We start from the raw sequence: 22,178 nt of genomic DNA, 5'->3' as shown, positions 1-22,178 counted from the left end.
CACTAGTTTCTCTCAGGATATCAAATCAAGTTCAAGGTCTCAGTCCTTATCTTCTCTCAGTGGCCCAGGGTATCTAAAAGATCACGGAAGTCCCCCAGCTGAAGACAGCGGTCAACAATTTCAGTCCTCCAGCACAAGACGACATTCTACAATAAGGGTAAGGCTTGCCTGTTCAGAAGTCAGAGCTTTCTGGGGCTGGTCCAAGAATGTGGAGTGAACTCCCCCACAGGAACTAAGGGCCATAACAAACCTCACCACATTCTGCTTTAAGAGCCAGGTGCATTTCTTTGAACTTGCCTTCTCTAACAGATATCTAGTTACACATTGCTATATGTTTACTGTATAAAAAAAAAAAAATCCATAAGAAAGCACTCCACTGCACACACTTGTCCCTCCCACTTGATTCAGCTCTTAATTGGATTGTATGCATTCAGTCTTTAATGACATGATCACATTTTTTCCATGGCCTTATTTACCACATACCATTCAAACACTGCACTGAATACAGTATTATGGATTTCATCATGGGTTTTCATGGCACTCACCACAGTAACATCTTAGTATTTCACAAGAATTAATAAACTTATCTTTACAACACTCCTGTGTGGTAGAGGATGATGGTATTATCCTCAACTGACAGATAATAGCTGTATCTCAGTTCCTTAAAGCTAAAATTGTCAAATGGGTCCATGAATTTTGTGTGCCCAATTGTAGATGCCTGGCGCCTGATTTTTCAGAATAATTAGCATATTATAGCACTAAGTTCAGAGCACAGTGACCACTGACCTCAGCCACTTTTGTGAGTGCTGAATACATAAAAACATAAGAATGCCCCTAGTGGGTCAGACCAAATGTCCATCTAGCCCAGTATCCCGTCTTCCAACAGTGGCCAATGCCAGGTGCCCCAGAGGGAATGAACAGAACAGGTAATCATCAAGTGATCCATTCCGTCGCTCATTCCCAGCTTCTGGCAAACAGAGGCTAAGGACACCATTCCTACCCACCTTGGCTAATAGCCATTGATGGACCTATCCTCCATGAATTTATCTAGTTATTTTTTGAACCCTGTTATGGTCTTGGCCTTCACAACATCTTCTGGCAAGGAGTTCCACAGATTGACTGTGCGTTGTGTGAAGAAATACTTCCTTTTATTTGTTTTAAACCTGCTGCCTATTCATTTCATTTGGTGACCCCTAGTTCTTGTGTTATGAGAAGTAGTAAACACTTCCTTATCTACTTTCTCTACACCAGTCATGATTTTATAGACCTCAATCGTATCTCCCCTTAGCTGTCTCTTTTCCAAGCTGAAAAATCCCAGTCTTATTAATCTCTTCTCACACGGAAGCCATTCCATACCCCTAATCATTTTTGTTGCCTTTTCTCAACCTTTTCCAATTCCAATATATCTTTTTTGAGATGGGGAGTCCACATCTGGTAAACCAAATACTTTTGTAAACCAAGTTGGGTATCCAGATAATGAGGATCACAGTGGTCACCTACAAAAAAATTGGTTTACATGACTTGCCAGTACCAAATAGGGGCTTTGCAGAAGAGGAAAAGATAAATTACAGTTCTTCTGGTTGGCGTTCAACTGCCTTAACCATGAGACCATCCTTTCCTCTTCCTGCAGTCCCCTACCTCATTCACAACACATCTGCCAACTTCTGCAACAAATGAAGCAGGGGTCTTACATACAACAGTCTCAGGAAGGAGTGTGATCTGAGAATGAGCAGGTGTCCTTGTGGGAAAAAAATAGCATGCAATTTAAGTCTATCATAATGCATATTCAAAAGGGGTCTGAATTAAGGTTGCTCTGGAAAAAACTTATTTCTGGCATTTCCTAACTTTTGAGTATTTGACTTCAAAACCTTAATATTCTGATAAACTAGGATATTTTACATACAAAAAAAGTTCTCCCCCCTCACTACAGTTTTCATCCATTTATTTTTTTAATTAATCTGCCCCCCTTTCAGGTTGGTGAGTGGATGCTCAATTTTTTTTGCTGTAACACTTTACTCCCTTCCAAAAACCATATACCACGGTCTTACAGTGCTCTCCTTAGCCAGATGGAAGAGGGAATGCAGCGCGCTCTGAAGTTTGTCATCATTGCTTTTTCAAGTCAGCTTGCAGAGGGCGAAGTACTCCTCCCAATTCCTGCTGGCCCACTCAGTAAGGGGCCAAAATTGGTCCCAATCTAACATGCATTGCCTCTAGCTGCTGCTGTCCCTCCTTTTGTCATTCTCCTTGCTATTTCTGTGTGCTGTTTTCACTTTTTTTCAATCTATTCCTTCCATCCTCCCCAAACTCAAGTCTGTGTAGTTTCTGCACATAATCCCAGATCAAGCAGTTGGACTGTATTTCTCTGGGAAAAGGAGGGTGGTTGTGGAGAGGAATCCTCCTCCATAGGTTACATAGGTGCAGCTGCTGCTCCATGGATACTCCTCCAGTTTCATGGCTGGAGTAACCTCCGGGTCTGTAGCATCTCTATGGGAGGACTGCCAGTGAATGTGTGTAGTGGCAGATCCACCATCACAGTCTCTGTTCCAAATCCTCACTGAACATGTTGTACAATGAGCCTTGCAGGTACACATGGAGGTGCACACCCAAAGAAAAGGCTCTATATAGCACTCTACTCTGCAGAGAATCCACACCAATTCCACCAGCAAGGTCTTCTGCATCCATGAGTATGGTGCAGAATTTGCCTTATGGCATATCAGTAATATTGGCAGACGCACTAGAGCAATGAAGCTGAATTGGCAAGTTATCAATTGCAGCACTGTGGGGGAGGCATTGTGTATGAGACAATGTCACATACAAATCCACTGCTGTGTGCTCTCTTTAACCAACCTGCCTCACAAGTACTTAAACAGAGTATTATTCCCAAATTTAAATGTGAAACCTTGTATTTAAATATTCCCCTACAGTACTTGCAGCCCAACAGCTATAACATATTACTGCATGAGAACCAACAAGAGAACATGACTAGAAGAGAGCAGTATAAATTTACCTAACTTGAAATGTACAGAGTATATTATAAAAGGCAATAAAAATATTAAGATTTAATCATTTTTCAATTTTTAAAGTATTATCAGTAAGGAAAATATTTTATGCGTACAATTCTTAACCTGACAATTTCCCTTTAAATATAACTGTATGGAGGAATATGAGAAAAATAAAGAAATTTCTCCCGTCTGGATTTTACCATGTTATAAACTAGATTTTAGGAAGTAAAAGATACATGTAACAAAAGATGTAATTAATAAAATAGCATTTCTGTGAGGGAATTACAGCAACACTATTGGTTTCATTGCAGAACAAAGTTGAACGTCTTGTCCTCTTCATATCCAAAACATCGTGAAACACAACATACTGCCAGTAGCATCTTATTACTTAACTATGTACACAACGTTTTTGTTTGTTATTTTCTCCCGATTCCTGGAGGGGAAAAGTATTTAGTCTTTTAAAAGACTTACCAGTAATCTGAAGCTGTGATTTCATGGCAAATCCACTGACAGTTCCTGATCTTGGCCCGCTGCCAGCCATAATATGAGCTGGGCCTTGAATCTGAATGAGGAAGTAAAGCAGACATTTAAAACTCAATAGTAAAGTCTAAAATCAAATTCTCTATTTTTTTGGCATGCATATACAATATACTGAGGATAAACACAATACACTTGTTTTCCTTGTAACTATGTTTCCATTTTGCCTGGGTATAAGATTAACTCTATTTATTAGCTAGTCACATAGTACCCAGGGCTACACCATCACACCTGGCTGTCATTCCTGTTTCGTGTGGTCATCCCTCTCTACTTCCCCACTCCCAAAGAGAAGGTTCTCCTAATCCTCAGAAGGGTTGCCACCCATCTAATGTATGGAAATCTTCACCCTCTTGATGCCAGAAATCCTGAACAGTCAAGTTCAGTGCCAAACACTTTAAGAGCATTAAGAGGCTGAACAAGTAGAGTGGCTGTTCTTCCCCTGCCTCTGCACTCCCCAAATAAGATTATTCTTGCTATTTATCTTGTAAATTTAATGTAACTTACAAATACAAATTCAGTGCAAGACAAATATTTTGATTTGTTTGTACTAAATCGGGTCCAGTCTACAGCTGTGGCTCCTGGTTCTACAAAGCACTATTCAAAGAGCAAACAAAGCAGTTTCCTCTCATGCTGTGGAGATGCCCTCCACTTAGATCACAACTCCAGCACAGTTTTCCCTTGCTCTTTCAACCTTTGGACTCTCCTCTGTCTACTCCCAGCGCACACTGGAGTTGAGAGAGATTCTCCTTACACCACTGATTTAAAGACAAAGTACCTATCCTGAAAAAAACAATGCATCAGATCAGTGGCTCTGATATGCCAACAGATCTAAGTGATAAATGTGTGGTGCTTATTTAATAAAAAGTGGAAGATGTGACGGAAGTGTCCGGTTATGCTAGTCTCCCACAGATTTTAAAGCGCACTGTTCAATCTGAAGGGATAAGGAGGTAAGGAGGTGACTATGCCATACACATAATGTTAATGAGTCTACCACAGCTTCCAGCGAAGGGATGTAAACCTTTAGCAGTGGATGCTTATGCACTTAGTGCAAAAGGTTCCAGGTTTGTTAATTTTCAGTGGACAGTCCAAGCAGGGTCAACTACACATGAACATGTCTATTCAATAAAAATTTCAGATTATGTATTGTGCAGCGTAGAATATGAATAAGGAGACTAAATATACAAAAACGATATGAACATCCTTGCTTGAAAGTTACAGTTTGAAGTGAAATTTCAAATACTTTGTCAATTAACGTGAAATTGATGTTGCCCATTTTTCCTTTTTTACAAACAAATGTGGAAACTCGCATTATAAATTTAACAGTTAGATGGTGTTCACTACTGGAAAGTATGGCAAAGCAGAAATATTAATGTACCATTGACTGTTACAATATCAGAGAGCCACGGTGCACGAGGTAATATCTTTTACTGGACCAACTTCTGTTGGTCCACATTTTCTCTCTAATATCCTGGCACCAACACGGCTACAACAACACTGTATGTCACAGTACTATATGCTGCTATTAATGCAATTAATTTTTTGTACTAGTTATGAATCAAACCTTTCTAATAATCTTGTACAGTGTGAGAGTTCTTTTAATGTAAATATTTAAAAAGAAGTCTGATTAAAATGGATAAGACATTTAATAGACATTTATAGAGCAGCTCCATTCATATCTGAACAACGATTAAGTCTAGCAAAATTAAAAACCTAGGTATCTTTTATACTTTAAGCAAGCAGCAGACCAAAGTGTCTAGACCAAAGCAGACATACCAGACAGCTTGGAGGTGTTTGCACTTAGAGTGAAGCTGCTATTTTCCATGCACATAATACATCTCTACTAAATGTGATAATTACCTGATGTTTGAATTCACAGACAGTAAGTGCATAAAACATAAAAATGTAATCCTAAAATCTCTCTCATGGCAATTTTTAACTTAGAGGCTTGGAAAATACTCAGTATTAAAAGGCCTCAAAATATGTGACCTCATTTTCACCGACAATATGGTGCGTGGTAGAAAGAAATTGTGAGTAGTCCTATTTAATTAAATGGGATTATTCACATGTATAAGTATTTTCAGGAGCAAGACCTAAAACTTTTACAAGCAACTTGCTTACTGATGAGTTTCAGGTGGCTATAATTCCATTAATCATTATTATTAAAAATTACAGACCAGAGTCTGTTGTATATTGGGTAGTTCTTCAAACTTCAGTGAAATCTCAGTTTTCGGTGGCTCTGTCAATCAAATATGAAACCTGGGATACTTTTGTTGAATGTTTTCTAAATTTCATAAAATCCATTGGTCTGTCGTTGCATGTGGGTAACACACCACAAATCAAGTATCATTACACAATTAGAAAACAAATTATAATAATCAACCTAATGAAATGATCAAATAAAAATCCAAAATTGTTAATGAATAGCCTTTGAAGAAAGAAGAAAAAAAAAGCCAAAAACTCACCAAGTCATACACATTCCAGCTGGCTGCAATAGTTAGACTTATTTTTAAGCACATAACACCTCTGGTACAAATTAAATATATTCATTAAAAATAAAAATTCCCACCCATTTTGTTCTAAACAAGTTAGCTGTATAATTTAAGTCTTTGGATCACTTCCCTGGCCTAAAGGGAAAAAAATCCAACATAGTAACATTAAAAAAAATAGATTTGAGACAGGTAGGTTAATTATGCCTTGTAATATTTTCATTTCTACTGTAACCGTGTTTTCAGTGATTAACAGGTAAAAGCAACTTTTTCAAAAGCTTCAACTGCTTGCCAAAAATAGATAAGAAATGTCAGCACTGTTCCTACAAACAGGTGCACTACAGATCCTGACATCTGCGTAGAGATAACGATCTGTACCTGCATCTGTTCGAAGGATTCTGCAAACCATTCTGTTCAGGTTGACCCTTGAACCCATGAAAAATGTCCTTATTAACTTAATATACCAGTTGGATGGCCTCAATCAATGTGTGAAGCATCTATATTAAGAATTAATTAGTGATAGAGGGAAGTATTTTAATTTTAACTAGTATAAGAACACTTTCTTATTACCAATTAAAGCGTGAGCTGTTCTGAAAAATGACTAATAGCAGCATAGGAAGGTTATATGTTTGTCGTCTCAGTGATTACCATACCAAATACGTTGAAGAGTAATCAGATCACTGTCAGCCTTGCAAACTCAACTTCAGTTCTCTTCCATCTCACACGTCACTACCAGTAATAAAGACTCCACAAGCACACTGATAATCATGCAGCCCCACAGTCTGGGGGGGTATGCCCAAATGTAACTGACTAGAAATTAGGCCTAGTCTACACACAATTTGCAATAGTTTAACTGAAATCTATTTTTAAATCAAAGTATAATTGAACAGGTACAAAAGGTTGCATGGCACTTTTTTGGAACAGCTTAACTCAGTTCTCAACTGACTTAAGCTAAATTGAAATAACCCGGGTCTCATCTGAAGTAAGAGTTTCCATACAAGCCTTTTGCACTGGTTTACCTATGGGCTTTAAAAATCACATCTTAAGTTAAAATCAGTACAATTTTCTCATGTAGACACATCCTTGCTAAACTATTTTATTGATGGATGCTAAAGGAATAAGAGAATGTAGTTCACATTCTTAGTTGACATCACAGAACTCTATGTTATTCTATCAATGTTTTCTGTATCAAACATTCTCGATTACAACCAAAAACATGCTTTCAAAATAAAAACAAAACACCCTGCGAGTCTTTCCATCATTTCCAGACTTTTCCATCTTGGGCATCATCATCAATAGTGAAAGTTCTATGAGCCAACAAGTAGGCCCTCAGTAACACTCATGCAACCAGTAGGGTTGCACACGTGTAACTGAGTTGAACTCCATAAACAATCCTGTTGATGCACAAGGAATAGAATCTAGATCACGCCTCCCTAGTTGTCATGCTACTTTTTACCCATAAAAGAGCCAAGAACTTCCTACCACGAAAGTCAGCAGATAATCATAGAACTGGAAGGGACCTCGAGAGGTCATCTAGTCCAATCCACTGCACTCGTGGCAGGACTAATTATCTAGACTATTCCTGACAAGTGTTTGTCTAACCAGCTCTTAAAAATCTCCAATGATGGAGATTCTACTACCTCCCCAGGCAATTCATTCCACTGCTTAACCACCCTGACAGTTAGGAAGTTTTTCCTAATGTCCAACCTAAACCACCCTTGCCAGGGCTGGCTCCAGGCACCAGCGAAGGAAGCAGGTGCTTGGGGCGGCCAATGGAAAGGGGCGGCACGTCCGGGTCTTCTGTGGCGGGTCCCTCAGTCCTTCTCGGAGCGAAAGACCCGCCGCTGAATTGCCGCAGAAGAATGAAGCGGTGAGGCTGAGCTGCTGCCGAAGTGCCGCCAATCGGGGCTTTATCTTTTTTTTTTTTTTTCTCCGCTTCGCGGCTTAGGGTGGCAAAAAAGCTGGAACCAGCCCTGGCCCTTGTTGCTATTTAAGTCCATTGCTTCTTGTCCTATCCTCAGAGGTTAAGAAAAACAATTTTTTTTTCTTCCTCCTTGTAACAACCTTTTACATACTTAAACTGTTATCATGTCCCCTCTCAATCTTCTCTTTTCCAGACTAAACAAACCCAATATTTTCAATCTTCCCTCATAGACATGTTTTCTAGACCTTTAATCATTTTTGTTGCTCTTCTCTGGACTCTCTCCAATTTGTCCACAACCTTCATGAAATGTGGTGCCCAGAACTGGACATAATACTCCAGCTGAGGCCTAATCAGAGTGGAGTAGAGCAGAAGAATTACTTCATGTGTCTTACTTACAACACTCCTGTTAATACATCCCAGAATGATGTTTGTTTTTTTTTTGCAACAGTGTTACACTGTTGACTCATATTTAGCTTGTGGTCCACTATGACTCCCAGATCCCTTTCGGCAGAACTCCTTCCTAGGCAGACATTTCCCATTTTGTATGTGTGCAACTGATTGTTCCTTCCTAAACGGAGTACTTTGCATCTGTCCTTATTGAATTTCATCCTATTCACTTCAGACCATTTCTTCAGTTTGTCCAGACTATTTTGAATATTAATCCGATTCTCCAAAGCACTTGCAACCCCTCCCAGCTTGGTATCGTCCGCAAACTTTATAAGTGTACTCTGTATGCCATTATCTAAATCACTGATGAAGATGTTGAACAGAATCGGACCCAGAACTGATCCCTGTGGAACCCCACTCATTATGCCCTTCCAGCATGACTGTGAACCACTAATGACTAAATATACACAAGGAAGACGACTTAAGTAGGGAAGAATGATATTTAGATTAACGTTTTAAGAAAAATTGAATTTCCTTTAACTTTTTTTTTTTAAATTAAAGATTGCATAGAGCTATTTTACTATAACAGTCAAGCATTCCAGGGTATCTGGTGTGTCTTCTTGCTGTCTCCAAAGCGTAATTACCAAAGGCTAGCATATTTAAAATACGCTAATTATAACAAAACAGATACAAAAAATCTTAAAACAATAACTAACAATTCCCTGAGTAAACTGAATGTGACTAGGCCCTCATGTTTGCAATTAGTAATAATGACTCAATTTATTTATTTATTATAAAAATATCAACATTTTCCAGGGTCTGTGACAGCTAAAAGCAGAAACAAATCTGTTTGCTTTGAAACACTGTTATATACTCTGACTCCATGATACAAACGGTACTCATTTAGGAAACTTTTCATTGTAAATCAGCTGAATATTGTGCTACAAAATCAAATATATTTCTTAAAAATTGAAAATGAAGAATATTGCATTTAAGCCTTGTTTAGCATATAGAAGGATGTATTAGGACAATCAGGGAATCAGTGCTTTTAGACATCCAGCAGAGTTAATAATTCAGTGCTTGACTGGGTAATATCAATGTTTGCTTTTGACTTCTCGCAGTTAAGGATTTTCTCCAGGAAGTTCATTTTCATGACCCACGCCCCTCGTAGTATGTGGAATATCAGATAAACTATGCTGCACTGCTTCCTAATGTAGAGGCAGATAGGATGCACTGAATTCTGAAGGAATGCTAAATGATTTTAAACCATTTGACAACCTTCAATGTTATACAGCCTAACATTTTCTGGAACTTCCAGAGTTCACAGCTTTCATTTTTTATCCTTTGTGTAAATTCACACACATAATGAATCAGGAATTCATAGAATATCAGGGTTGGAAGGGACCTCAGGAGGTCATCTAGTCCAACCCCCTGCTCAAAGCAGGACCAATCCCCAGACAGATTTTTGTCCCAGATCCCTAAATGGCCCCCTCAAGGACTGAACTCACAACCCTGGGTTTAGCAGGCCAATGCTCAAACCACTGAGCTATCCCTCTCCCCCAAAATATTGTGTTGTGGCCCGTACAGGGATCAAACCCACGACCTTGGCGTTATCGGCACCACACCCTAACCAGCTGAGCTAACCGGCCACTTCATTCACAGGTAGTGACTCATAGGTGATATCAGCAACGTAGGTGTCAATAGGAATAAGTCTTTATCATCCCTGTTACTTTGAATTTCCCCTTCAAAATTTTTCCTGTGAAAGGTCAGCTATGATACTTCTTCACAGATGAGTGCACAAGCTGCAATGATCTTAAAGCCAATTGACAGTATAACAACATGAGCTGAATTGCTTACTTCTCCTTGAAAATACATTGCCTGAAGCTGCAGGTATCGTTTATCTATTAAAAAAGTCAATATAATGACCAGATTCACCACCAAAATGTTATATGCAAGTTTATTGGGAGGAAAGCCTAGGGAAGGCTATTTGACTTGACCACATTTTATGCATTTTGGAAGAAGGATGTTCCTGAAAATAAAGAATTTAAAGGCATGGTTCAATTTCCAGAGCTTGATCGCATACATGAGTAGGAAAATGACAATCAGGAATGTGTTCGATATGAGACTGAGTTATACAAAGCACTGTCCAAACCCAAAGAAGAGAGAGTGTGCAATTAATGTGAGAGACAGACAAGCACTTTCTATTGTACTACCTCCACAGACTATCATGAATCAGGTCCAAAAAAATAAAATAAAAAGAATTGTTAGACTCTAGGTAAGAGGGGTTTGTGAAAAGAAACAGCAGTAGATGCATTATTCAAGATTAACTTCAGAAGATAAAACTACATTAACTGAACCGTTCACCTTCAGAAGTTCACACTTATTCAAGTAAGTTGGATGGGAGTTCACATTGGAGGTGGTTATTTGAAGACAGTGTTCTGTCATGCAAGGCTTGGGAAGCAGCACAACAAGAGGCTAGCAGATCCAGTGAGACTCAAAAGATCTATATAACTCCTGTATGCCTGTCTTTGGCACAAGCATTGGAGCATCTTCTGCTGCTAGCTGGCCCTGCTGCTTCACTCCTTTAAACGGCCAGTCTCCCCTTCTGCAGAACTCCTTAGCCCCACTTGTGTGGAGCAGTGTAAAGTGGTACCTCATGCCTCCAACTAAACCAAACCAGACGATAAAATGCAAGGAAGAATTCCCACTACAGAAATGTTAGGCAAGCAAGCGATTGCTTGATATTGCTACTCTCCTTTCCCTGCTGCTGTTCACAGTCTGAAAAGACTCCCCTCTCCTCTTATCAAATTGCTGCCTTTTGAGGGCAGAATGCTAGAGAAGATACAGGGAATTCATTAAACTCTCTAGCATGGGGAAAAGACCAAAGAACAGAAGAAGGCAGGACAAGCAAAATGGTGGTGAATGAAACTCAGGGTATGTCTATACTGGCAGCCAGATCAGCGGTCAGCGATTGATCCGGGGGGGGAGGGGAAGGGAGTGTCGATTTATCGCATCTAGTCTAGACACAATAAATCAACCCCCGAGCGCTCTCCTATTGACTCCTGTACTCCACCGCCACGAGAGGCGCAGGCAGAGTCGACAGGGGTGAAGACACCACAGTGAATAGATCTAAATACGTCGACTTCAGCTACATGGCGTAACTTAGATCCATCTTCCTGCCCCCCAGTATAGACCAGGCCTCCGGTGCACAAAGCAGCAGCATTTTTATAGATGTATGCAATATCTGGACAAAAAGGCAAATTGTGGCTAATTATGCAGCTTCTAAATTTTTCAAACTTTTCACAAATTATGCTCATCTGAGATGAAGCCAGAACACTTTCAAGCCAAAAGGAATTTTAAAAAATTATTAGAGGCATTAGAAGTAAGATAACTGGTGTTTTATTACACAACAGTTGGTCCCTGAATTTAGAATTAAGAATTATTTATATCAGGTAATTTAGAAGAAAACATCACCTTTCAGAAATAAGCACAAATAAAACCAGCTATTACAGTGTCTATATTCAGGTACAATTCAGTACTGATTATGAAAGAAACTAAAAACAGGTCTCAAATACTTGAATTTTTTAAAATCAATACAGAAAAGTAGTATCATAATTTAACTCTGCGTACTGAGTCAACGTATAAGTTACTGTTCTGGTATAATCAGTCAGGTGCAGCTTCAAAGACAACACTGGTAATTTCAGAGCCAGAATAAAGTACCAGTGAGAAAAAGAGGAAAGTTTTGAGTTGCTCTCCTGTGCTTATTTTAAAAAAAGGCACTCACATTCAGGATGATGTGGAGAAAAGGGAAGACAGTATAAAGCAGAAAAAAAATGGTGAAAACCTGCCCAGTTCTTCCCATACTTTCCCCAACTGTATACTCCCTATGGAAGAAACATCTGATGTTTTAAAATACACCTCAACAACTCTTAAGAATGTGTATTGAAAAGAGGTTGCTACTTCAAGAGTAGCAGCATTTCTCTCTCTCTCTCTGACAGACAGACTCATCCTCCTGTTTTGAGACAGGTGGCAGTCCCTTCACCTTGATCAGCCTACCTACCGGCCTCACTTTCCTCCCCCTTTCCAATGTGTAATGTCACGTTACACACCATAGCAACTTTTCCTTTAAGCCAGTTGACCCAATTGTATGCGGTGGATAAGACTGATGACAGTCTGGTTCTTTATACACTTGCTGAATCTCTGTTCCCATTTCTTCCACCAGCCAGTAAGCAAGCAATACATGCAACAAATCAAATCATCAGCCTGACACCCTTCTGGCATCCACCACTAGCAATAGATCATCCAAAAGAAGCAGTATTGTCTGCGTAATATAAGTGCAGTTTTAGATCTGGGTAAGGATCAAGGAAGCTTAAGGACTCCAATTGAGACTGCAGGTCCATACTCACCTTCTCCACAACTTTACCTAAAAAGTGTCAATCCCTGGCAAGATTGTCATCATCAAGAGTTTCTTTGCTTTTCTGAATTTCCACCCTCAGACCCAACCTGAAGAGGAGGATGTGAGAACAGGAAAACCTTTCTGAACCCAGCACAAGCTGACAGGATAGATAAGGAAAAGGGGGGGAAATGCATATCCTGGCTACCAAAAGGGAAAAAAAAAAAAAAAAAACCTTGCCCTTTTTTACGAAACATACAGAGAAAATACTTCAGTGACATTGTAACCAGATACTCAGAATTGGCCCAACTTGCAACTTTTGACCTAAATTCCTAGTGATTTGAAATGTTCTCTCTACAAATTATACAGATTAGTAAAACTGGTCAACCAACTCTATATGCCTGGAGAAAGATACCCTAATAAGAGCCTTGCTGAAATCCAAACTGCATTCTGATGACTACAAGTTTCCTGAATCCAACAGCTTATGTTATACACCTATGTAATATTCATTAATTTACATTTCTATGCACAGAAAACTAATTCTATGGCTTGCATGCAATTAGGACAAGGTCACATGACATGAATTACATCTTCTATAGATATGCATGATTTGGTCTGAGTAAAAATTTAGAAGTAAGGCATTTTAACCATTAGAACTGCAGCATATAACATTAAAAGAGGAAGAAAGAAGAGGAAAGAAAGGAACAGAAGAGAAATAAGGGTAAAATGATGACTAGATGATATCCTCTTGGTAGCATACCACCATCACCCAGCAGTGAACTTCTCATGGGGAGACAAAGTGGATAAATTAGAGAAGGAAGGAAGGGGCAGCGCAACACTTATTACACACACATCTGGGATAAGAAACTAATTTGGAGCCTATAATTTATTTTCTGTACCTCGAAACTAACAGCTAATGAATTAAAGGCTTAAAAAGGGTGATCGTTCTGATTAGATTTTCACATACGTTCATACAGAAAAAAGGTACAATTTTCATGTATAGCATTAAGACAGTTGGCTTCTTGAAGCCTGGCAAAGGAAAGCACTGCACAAAATAATTAAAGCCATTTGTGAAAACAAAAATTGTATTGTGACATTCCCCAGAGTACAATCTGGACTGCTGAACAGCTGTGTACCCTCATTTCTCCTGGGGTGCTCTCTTTTACACTACTTTGCCATGAGAACAACCACTCCTGGCCTGCTCTCACACAGCCTCTTGCATTTACATTACTCCCAGCTGAGATTTGAGTGCTCTAACCAGCTGCTCCTGAATTATATTGCAGAGTGACACCAGCAAATTCCCTGTCCCAGACTTGCCCCCAGAAATGTGCGCCCTGTACTGCCCAGCTCTTTTCTTCTGGACAATACAAGCTCATACATAATCCATCATTTTATTAATAGACAATTATATGCACAAACCTTGTTATCGCAAATGGATTTAGATCAAACAAAACAAGTTTATTAACTACGGAAAGACAGATTTTAAGTAATTACTATTAATCAGGCATAAAAGTCAGAATTGGTTACAAAAGAAATAAAAGTCAAAATGCAAACTAATACCTAACTTAACAAGCCAAATGAATTTAAAGCAAAAAGGTTTGTTTCATCATATGTTTACAGCAGTCTGGCTGGATTCCTTTCAGTCAGGACCCTTCCTCCCCCGCCCCTTTCCCCCAGTTCAATGAAGCTTCCTTTGTCTTTCCAGTGTTGTTGATGCCGTGAGTACAGATGAGGGGAGAGAGGTAATCTGGGGCCTCTGTTCCTCATTTATATCTCTCTCCCTCTTCTTTGAGAATCGTCTTCAGGTGGGGTTCAGGCGGCACAGTCTGTTTGCCCAGGAACCTCCAGCTGTTCTATTACCAAGATATAAATTTCTTGCTCATGCCCTTCTTTCTGCCAAAGAATGGCCACTTAACCAGGCGATAATCCATTTGATTATGTTGACACCCAGCTGAGGCATCAGTTTGCCGTTTGTTTCTGGTTTGTGCCTGGTTTTGGAACGTATCTTAGAGAGTAGAATTTTTTAACGTCACGTACAATGTTGCCACACATATTTTGCCAGGACAATAATGTTCAGCAAATGATGCGTTTTCAAATGATACCTCACAAGGCATACTTTATACAAAATTTATCACAGTCTTGTAAAAAGGATGAACACAAGTGTACAGACTGTTGCATGTATATTTTTATTTCAGCTGTTTCCTCGTCACGATGCAATCCATTTAGAAAGGAACATAATACTGCATACACAAACAGCCTCGTTATAATTGATTCACCATGACAACAGTACTCAAAATGACTAGCTCTGAATTGACAACTAAAAAACAAATTATGTCAATCCAGGCCCAAATGCTGGGTCAAAGCCACTGGTGGAGGGGGGAGAGGGGAAGAGATACCTAAACTGAACCCTTTTTGCAGCTACAACCAATTAAAATTTTTTGCAGTCATGAAGAAATTATTGGGACAAAATTCTATGGCTTTTGTTTTTCAAGAGGTTAGACTAGATCGTATTGGTCCCTTCCAGTCTTAAAAATATATTTTAATAAGACTGCCACACAATGATTGTATTCAATCAAAGCAGAGACCAATTTTAAAACACTTAAATTCAAAGCTTCCATGAAGGTACTTACATTTTCAGCACAACTGCAATGACAGTAGTAACATCAATTCTGGGGTGGAAAGAGCACTTGAAAGTGAGCACCTGACTCCTCCCACATCAGGTCGCAAACTACCTTTGCACAGACTCAAGTCTACAGACTCGGGTCCACAGGACTTCCAGTATGGCTGGAGCTCAGGCTCTGAAACTCAGTGAAGGGGCTGGGACTCAGACCTGAGCTCCAGCTTGAATGGTAAAGCCTACGCTGCTACTTTTAGTGCTGCAGTGCAAGCCCAAGTCTGTAGACCTGGGCTCAGACTTGCTGCTGAGGGTTTTCTAGATTTGGGGGGTTGTTTTGCAGCCTGGATGTACCCTCAGGTGGTTATTGTAGGATGGCTGAAAGTGCTGTGTTGTTGTCATACTTTGGCAATATGCAGGTAAGTATGGGGGGTGATCTGTGAGGATTTGTGTTCTTCAATCCATCTCATGAAGGGCAAAGGAGGAGACCATTTTCCAAGAAACAATGACAGGGAGCCTACATACAGTTTATCCTATTAATCAAGGTCAGTTGCTAATAGAGGGAATTGGGCCTGTCTTCATGCAGAAGCAAGTTCAGCATTTCTTACTTCAAGAAGTTTTCTACCTACTTTTTCAGACAATACTCATCAGATTTACACAAAAGCTGACTCCATGAAAACGGATCCATTTTGGGGACAGACACACAACTGTGAAGTCTTCTCTTGTTGAATTTCAGCAAATTTACTCACAGATGCTCTAGGCAGGATTGGGGCTGCAACCTACAAATTAAACTCATGACCCTTATGATTGGTTAAATCTAGCTGGAGAGGACACTGGGATTAATAATGAGATGTTGTCAATGTTCCTTTCAAGAGGTCAAAATGCCAAAGTCTCTCAACGGAGACTGTTCAATGTACACTCAAGAAATCACCCTTGACATTAACAATTTATACAGTCATCAATGTCGCTCCACTTGCCTTTTCTGGGAAGATGTTAAAACAACTCTGGCACCTCCAGGAATCCTCAGATTTCCCTCCCCTCACCCAGTTTGGTGTTAAGACCTGGACATAGAAGTCAGACAGCTCTAGACTCTTGTTAATGATCTCTATTGTGGTAATGGACAAAAAATATATGAACCTGGGCACTTGTATTATGCTCCTCAGCACATACAGTTAGAAATGAGGCATGGCTCTCCTTCCCAGCCCTTTTTATCCAAATATTCTATCTTCTACATTAATATTTTAAAGATAGGGAATTGAGCCAGTCTGCTCCGCCTCCTGCTAACCGGACCCCTCCCCCAGGCACTCTGGCCAGGCCCCCCCACCTCAAAGAGGAGTTATGTGAATACTACTTGTTTTCTGGGTTTCAGATGTTTAAGTTTGCATTACCTTCAGTCCCTCCCACCACAGATTCCTGTGCACATCGAGGGGCAGGGAGGGGGACTCAGAATCCCAAGAAGAGTGGGATCACTCAAATCCCAGAACATAGAGCAGACGAGGAAAGGGGCTCATACCCCCACAGAGAGATAAAGCTCTTCTAGATCCTATCACACACACAGAAGATAGAATTCAGGGATGACAGGACATCACACTTCCTCTCGTATTCTCCAACCCTTCCTGTCCTCTGCACCCTCTCCCCCATTACCTGAGCCCCTACTATACATTCCCATTTATCCCCTCCCCATAACACCTTCATCCCTCCCTTTCTGCAGGCCCAAGCCCCTCTTCCCCTATTACCACCTACTCTTGCACCCCAAAGCATCCCTCTCACTGAGCATTCCCAGGGGTAATTTATTCTCTTTTCAAAAATAGTTTGAGGACCTTCTGACTGTTCTGCTGTACTGATTACATTTCTCCAAACAAAGAACACAAACAACCTTGATAGACATTTTCCCCAAATGCTTACAGTTCATCTTCAGACTGCTGCCCAAGGTGGGCTTCAAACATCAAAGTTGCAGATTCAGAGAGATATTAAGCGGTCCCCATTCATCTCAATGAGGTGTTCTCAGCTCAAAGAGAATACCCAATGGAGATTAATACAGCCTAAAACAATAGCTCTGAGGCATGGTCTACACTACACCATTAGGTCAATGACAGCTATTCTGGTCACTTTTCCCATATAGATAAGATTCTCCCTTGTGACACCCCACAGATTTAGGCCAGTTCTACACTTGAAGGATAACTACACCACTCTGAAAAATCCACATCTCAGAGTGCCATAGTTAAGCCAACCTAAGACCCCATGTAGACAGCGCTAGGTTGATACCTAGCTACCACCTCTTGGGGAGGTGGATTACCTATGCCAATGGGAGAATCTCTCCCGCTGGTGTAGGTAGTGTCTACACTGAAGTTCTACAGCGGCACAGCTGTGCCGCTAACATTTTAAGTGTAGACAAGCCCTTATCCGTAACTAGCACCACTGTTTATTATTACTTTTTTGTAGTGATTTGGTCATTTTTCAATCTACAGGACAGTACTCATATACCCAAGCCAGTCAGAATGAATTCTGTGAATACGATTTCATGCAACACAAACAAAAGCTTTACTGAAATTCCAAATAATATCTACCAAGTCTCCTTCCACTAATTCTGTAGTTCTATCTAAGAAAGCACTTCGTCTGACAAGATTTGTAATCCCGTTCCTTGTTACTCATGTTTTCATTATTTATACGTTTACTGATTTTTTAAAATGGCATGAATATTCAGATCATTGGGTTTTTAAGTTAAAATTAGAGTGTAATTGCCAAGATCACTCTTTCTTCTAGTACTTCTCCAACTCATTAGGCTTTTTCAAAATTAACTTGAGGGTTAGTAAGTTTATTGGCCAATTCTTTTGGCACAGCAGGATCTACTGTCCTCCAGACCTTTTATCTGTATATATTGTGACAAAGTTCCTCCTCTACCTTGGTGAGTCTGCACTTATTGGCGGATTTGCTCGCTTCACAGATTCACCCTGTGGGGTCAGGAAACAGTCCAGAGACCTTCCCCTCTGGCAGAAGCTATAGTCCAGGTCAATTCCTCCTGTGTTTGATCAGGAGTTGAGAGGTATGGGGGGAACCCAGGCCCGCCCTCTACGCCGGGTTCCAGCCCAGGGCCCTGTGGACTGCAGCTGTTTAGAGTGCCTCCTGGTACAGTTGCATGACACCTACAACTCCCTGGGCTACTTCCCCATGGCCTCCTCCCAACACCTTCTTTGTCCTCACCACTGGACCTTACTCCTGATGTCTGATAATGCTTGTACTTCTCAGTCCTCCAGCAGTACGCCTACTCACTCTCAGCTTCTTGCACACCTCTTGCTCCCAGTTCCTCACACACACTTCCTCTCCTCTGGCTCCCTGGCTTGACTGGAGTGAGCCCTTTTATAGCATCAGAGGGGCCTTAATTAGAGTCAGGTGCTTAATTGCCTCACCTGACTCTTAGCAGGTTAATTGGAGTCAGGTGGTCTATTAGCCTGGAGCAGCCCCTGCTCTGGTCACTCAGGGAACAGAAAACTACTTATCCAGTGGCCAGTATATCTCCCTTCTGCTATTCTGCTGTTCCCAACTGGTCTGGGTCTATCACAATATTCAGATTGTTCAAGTATTTCTTTACCTGCTTTACTATAGTTATTGTTACGAAGACTTTGTCCATTATTTTCAAATTGCCCCCATTTTTCATGTTGCACAGATTTTTTAAACAGGAATTAACAAGCCTACTTTCTAATATTAGAAATTTTCCCAAAAACATACTTGTCAAAGCCCTTCAGCTTGCATTAACTCATTTTGTTTTCTTGCTGCCCTCCTCTTTCATGGGAAGCCTTGCCTGACTGGATTTTCTTGTTTAGCTACCTCACCATTTTTCATTCCAGAACAGGATTCTTTTTACATTCAGATCTTTTAGAAACCACACAAACCACAATGAGCACGTCTTACTTATTTGTGTGAATCTGTTGTGTCTTCATTATGGAATCCCTCCCCCAGCCCTGTTCCACAGTTATGAATTTTCAGATTGTATCTCCCCATCACCACCATCTGACATACTGTGCCACCCCTTAACATGTTCCCATTTTGTACACATCTAAACTGAACAAGTGGGCTGAATGGGACCAGAGAACTACTGGTTCTGTATGGAAAGAGTAGGAAGGAAAGAAGCACAGTAGCCCAACTACCACTTCTCTCTTAACTGGCTGGGATATCATTTAATCCAAATAGTTGCTTCATTACTAAACTAGTCCTCTCAGCAGCCTGCTGCATCCATTGAGATCAGGCTTCTTTCTTTGCTCATTCTAGGCACTAGAATGACATTGGCTAAGATTGTGTCATACTAATATTTATTTCTCAACCGATTCTTGAAGTCATCCTTGAGATCACTGAATCCCCTGTAGTGTGTGTCATTTGCTTCCATGTGCACTACATTTAGTGAGGCTTCCTAAGAAACAATCTACCCTTTTTGTCACAATTATTCAGGCATCCTGCTGTCTATCTGGGTCACTATATCTTGTGCCAGATTTCTTCTATGAAGTTACTAATCAAGATAACAAAGAGGAGGCAAGTAGAGACTCCCAATTTAATTTTCACAACTGAGCTACTATTAGAGTGTGGTTGCTTTACAGTCTGTTCCTTCACAGCAGCAGAATAAAAGAAGATAAGGTTAAAGGTTCCAGAGATCCCCTCTCTCCTCACTTTATTTATTCTTCCAGGTGGACCTGCGTATTGTTTTATTTTTTTATATATATATACACACAAACACACACACACACACACACACACACGGAAAAATACACAGGTCCACCACCTCTGCTTTCACACACCCTTCAGACACAGCTTTCAAGCAAAAAGCCTTAGAACAAGCAACATATTCATTCATTAATCACAGTAAGTGTAGTACTGTATGTGTTTGATTCTGTTATCCCTCCAAAGCATTATTATCTTCTCTTCCTGTTTACTGCTCAAAGTTTGGTTAGACACATGCCTTTATACCTGCCTCTACTCTATCCTTTCATTATCAGTAATTGTTCATACACACCTCTGTTCACCCAGCTCGACACAGAGCTCTCAAACTAAGAAACCCTGCCTCACCCACACAAGGCTATAGCTACACACTGCCCATCAGTCAGTCATGATCTTCAGTCACTCATCACTAAGCACAGTATCTTTAATTGCTTCTGTAATTGCTTTGAAGAATGACCAATCTTTCCTAGCATTTTTGCCATTCCATCTATTTTTTTATTTAATAAAACAATTGCATCATTTGGCTAAAATGAGATAATTTAAATACATTAAATTAGCTTTAAAACATGAAATCATCAGTTCATTTTTGCTTACATCCACTAATTGCCACAGGACTTGCATTTTTGGTCTATAGAGCCAGTACCAACATAGGACCAAGCTATCAGCAGGACTGGGTCCTATTGGAGGAACTTTCCAAAATGTAGTAATGATTTGTCTTGATAACGTTGCAAAGTTCTTTCTATGGTATATTAGGCACTCAGAGATCCTTGACCATTTCAAAACAAGTCCTAGGGTAAAGTTTACAAAAGCACCTGACTGAGCCTTGTCTACATGGGAAAGTTTTACCAGTTATACCGGTACAACTCCCTTTGTTGACAGTCTTATTCCAGTATGAGTGTTTTTTTACGTAGGCTAAACTGAAAAATTGTGTTCATACCATAACAAGTGGCTACTCAGGAGATTATATGGCCATAACCATAGCACTACAATTGATAAAACTTTGCTGTGTAGACAAACCTTGAGGCTGCTAAATCATCTGGGAACTTTTGAAAATGTTACTTGTAAACTTTATTTGCTTACCGCTGTTTTAATTTAACGTGTAAATAACCAGGAATTTGCTCTATCTGATTGCAGGGCAGGAGGATTAGAGTTATACAAGAGAAAGTATGGAATAAATTATGTTAAGGATAGGATGTGAAATCCAACAGGATAGGATGCAAAGAAATTCTATTAAACGGGAGCATCTCTCTCCACCTATGCAAAACCCATCAACTTGGGGACATATTTATAAGCATTTTTTGCCCACACAATAACAGACAGTTTGTACAAAAACAACAAGGAGCCTGGTGGCACCTTAAAGACTAACAGATTTATTTGGGCATAAGCTTTCGTGGGTAAAAACCTCACTTCTTCGGATGCATATGTTGTTTTTGTAGATACAGACTAACACGGCTACCCCCTGATACTAGACAGTTTGTAGCCACCTTAGCTGTGTGCTGATTGGGCCACAAGCATCCCAGGGTTGAGAACCACTGCTTTAAAATGTTAAATGTAACGTTGCTCTGGAAGTTTGCCATTCTGATCCAAAAAATGGCACTTATTGCTAAAGAAAACAGTCTCACTTATTTAATGAAGGTAGGAAGCATTTGATGTTTTTCATTAATTAACAGATTTGTTTAATTCCAAGTATGTTTTAATTTTTATCTCTTCCATTTTTTGCATTAGCAGGAAATTAAAAAATGGGATATTAACTGTTCAAATGTTAATTACTGCAGAAATAAAGATCCATAACAGGTTCAGAAAAAAAATGAATTATTAACTTTTTGCTGACAATTCTATTTGGCAATCAATTAAAAGAATGCACCAACAGTCTACCCCAGCATAAGTTTTTCCTCTACATATTTAGATTATGAAAACTTCATCCATTTTTGAGTAGAGGGGAAAGATGATAAATGGTCTGTATTGACTAAACAATGCACTGTAAATTAGTAGAAGAAAACCCACAGAATTTCCATTCACTTTTTAGTGTATTGGGAGTTTTATTCTCTTAATGGCACTGTTTTCAGTGGTGAATTGGAGGGCCAGGTCACCTTCCTCAATTTGATGTTTTCTACCCTTTTTCCTATTA

The 22,178-nt window shown here is 39.9% G+C and overlaps 1 protein-coding gene across 5 annotated transcripts in view; it reads right to left on the bottom strand.

The window, feature by feature from the left end:
- The window catches only part of ITCH (itchy E3 ubiquitin protein ligase), a 126,306-nt gene that overhangs the window by 69,914 nt on the left and 34,214 nt on the right, over positions 1-22,178 (bottom strand). For all 5 annotated transcript variants that reach the window (XM_065565727.1, XM_065565728.1, XM_065565725.1 and 2 more), the window contains one exon: positions 3,474-3,564. In XM_065565727.1, coding sequence (XP_065421799.1) covers positions 3,474-3,543 — 70 coding nt within the window. In that variant the 5' untranslated portion in view covers positions 3,544-3,564. The remainder of the gene's footprint in view (positions 1-3,473; positions 3,565-22,178) is intronic.

This window comes from Chrysemys picta, chromosome 13 (assembly GCF_011386835.1).
Source record: "Chrysemys picta bellii isolate R12L10 chromosome 13, ASM1138683v2, whole genome shotgun sequence".
NCBI lineage: Eukaryota > Metazoa > Chordata > Testudines > Emydidae > Chrysemys > Chrysemys picta.
The sequence above is the reverse complement of the archived record's forward strand: the minus strand, read 5'-3'. Positions and strand labels throughout refer to the sequence as shown.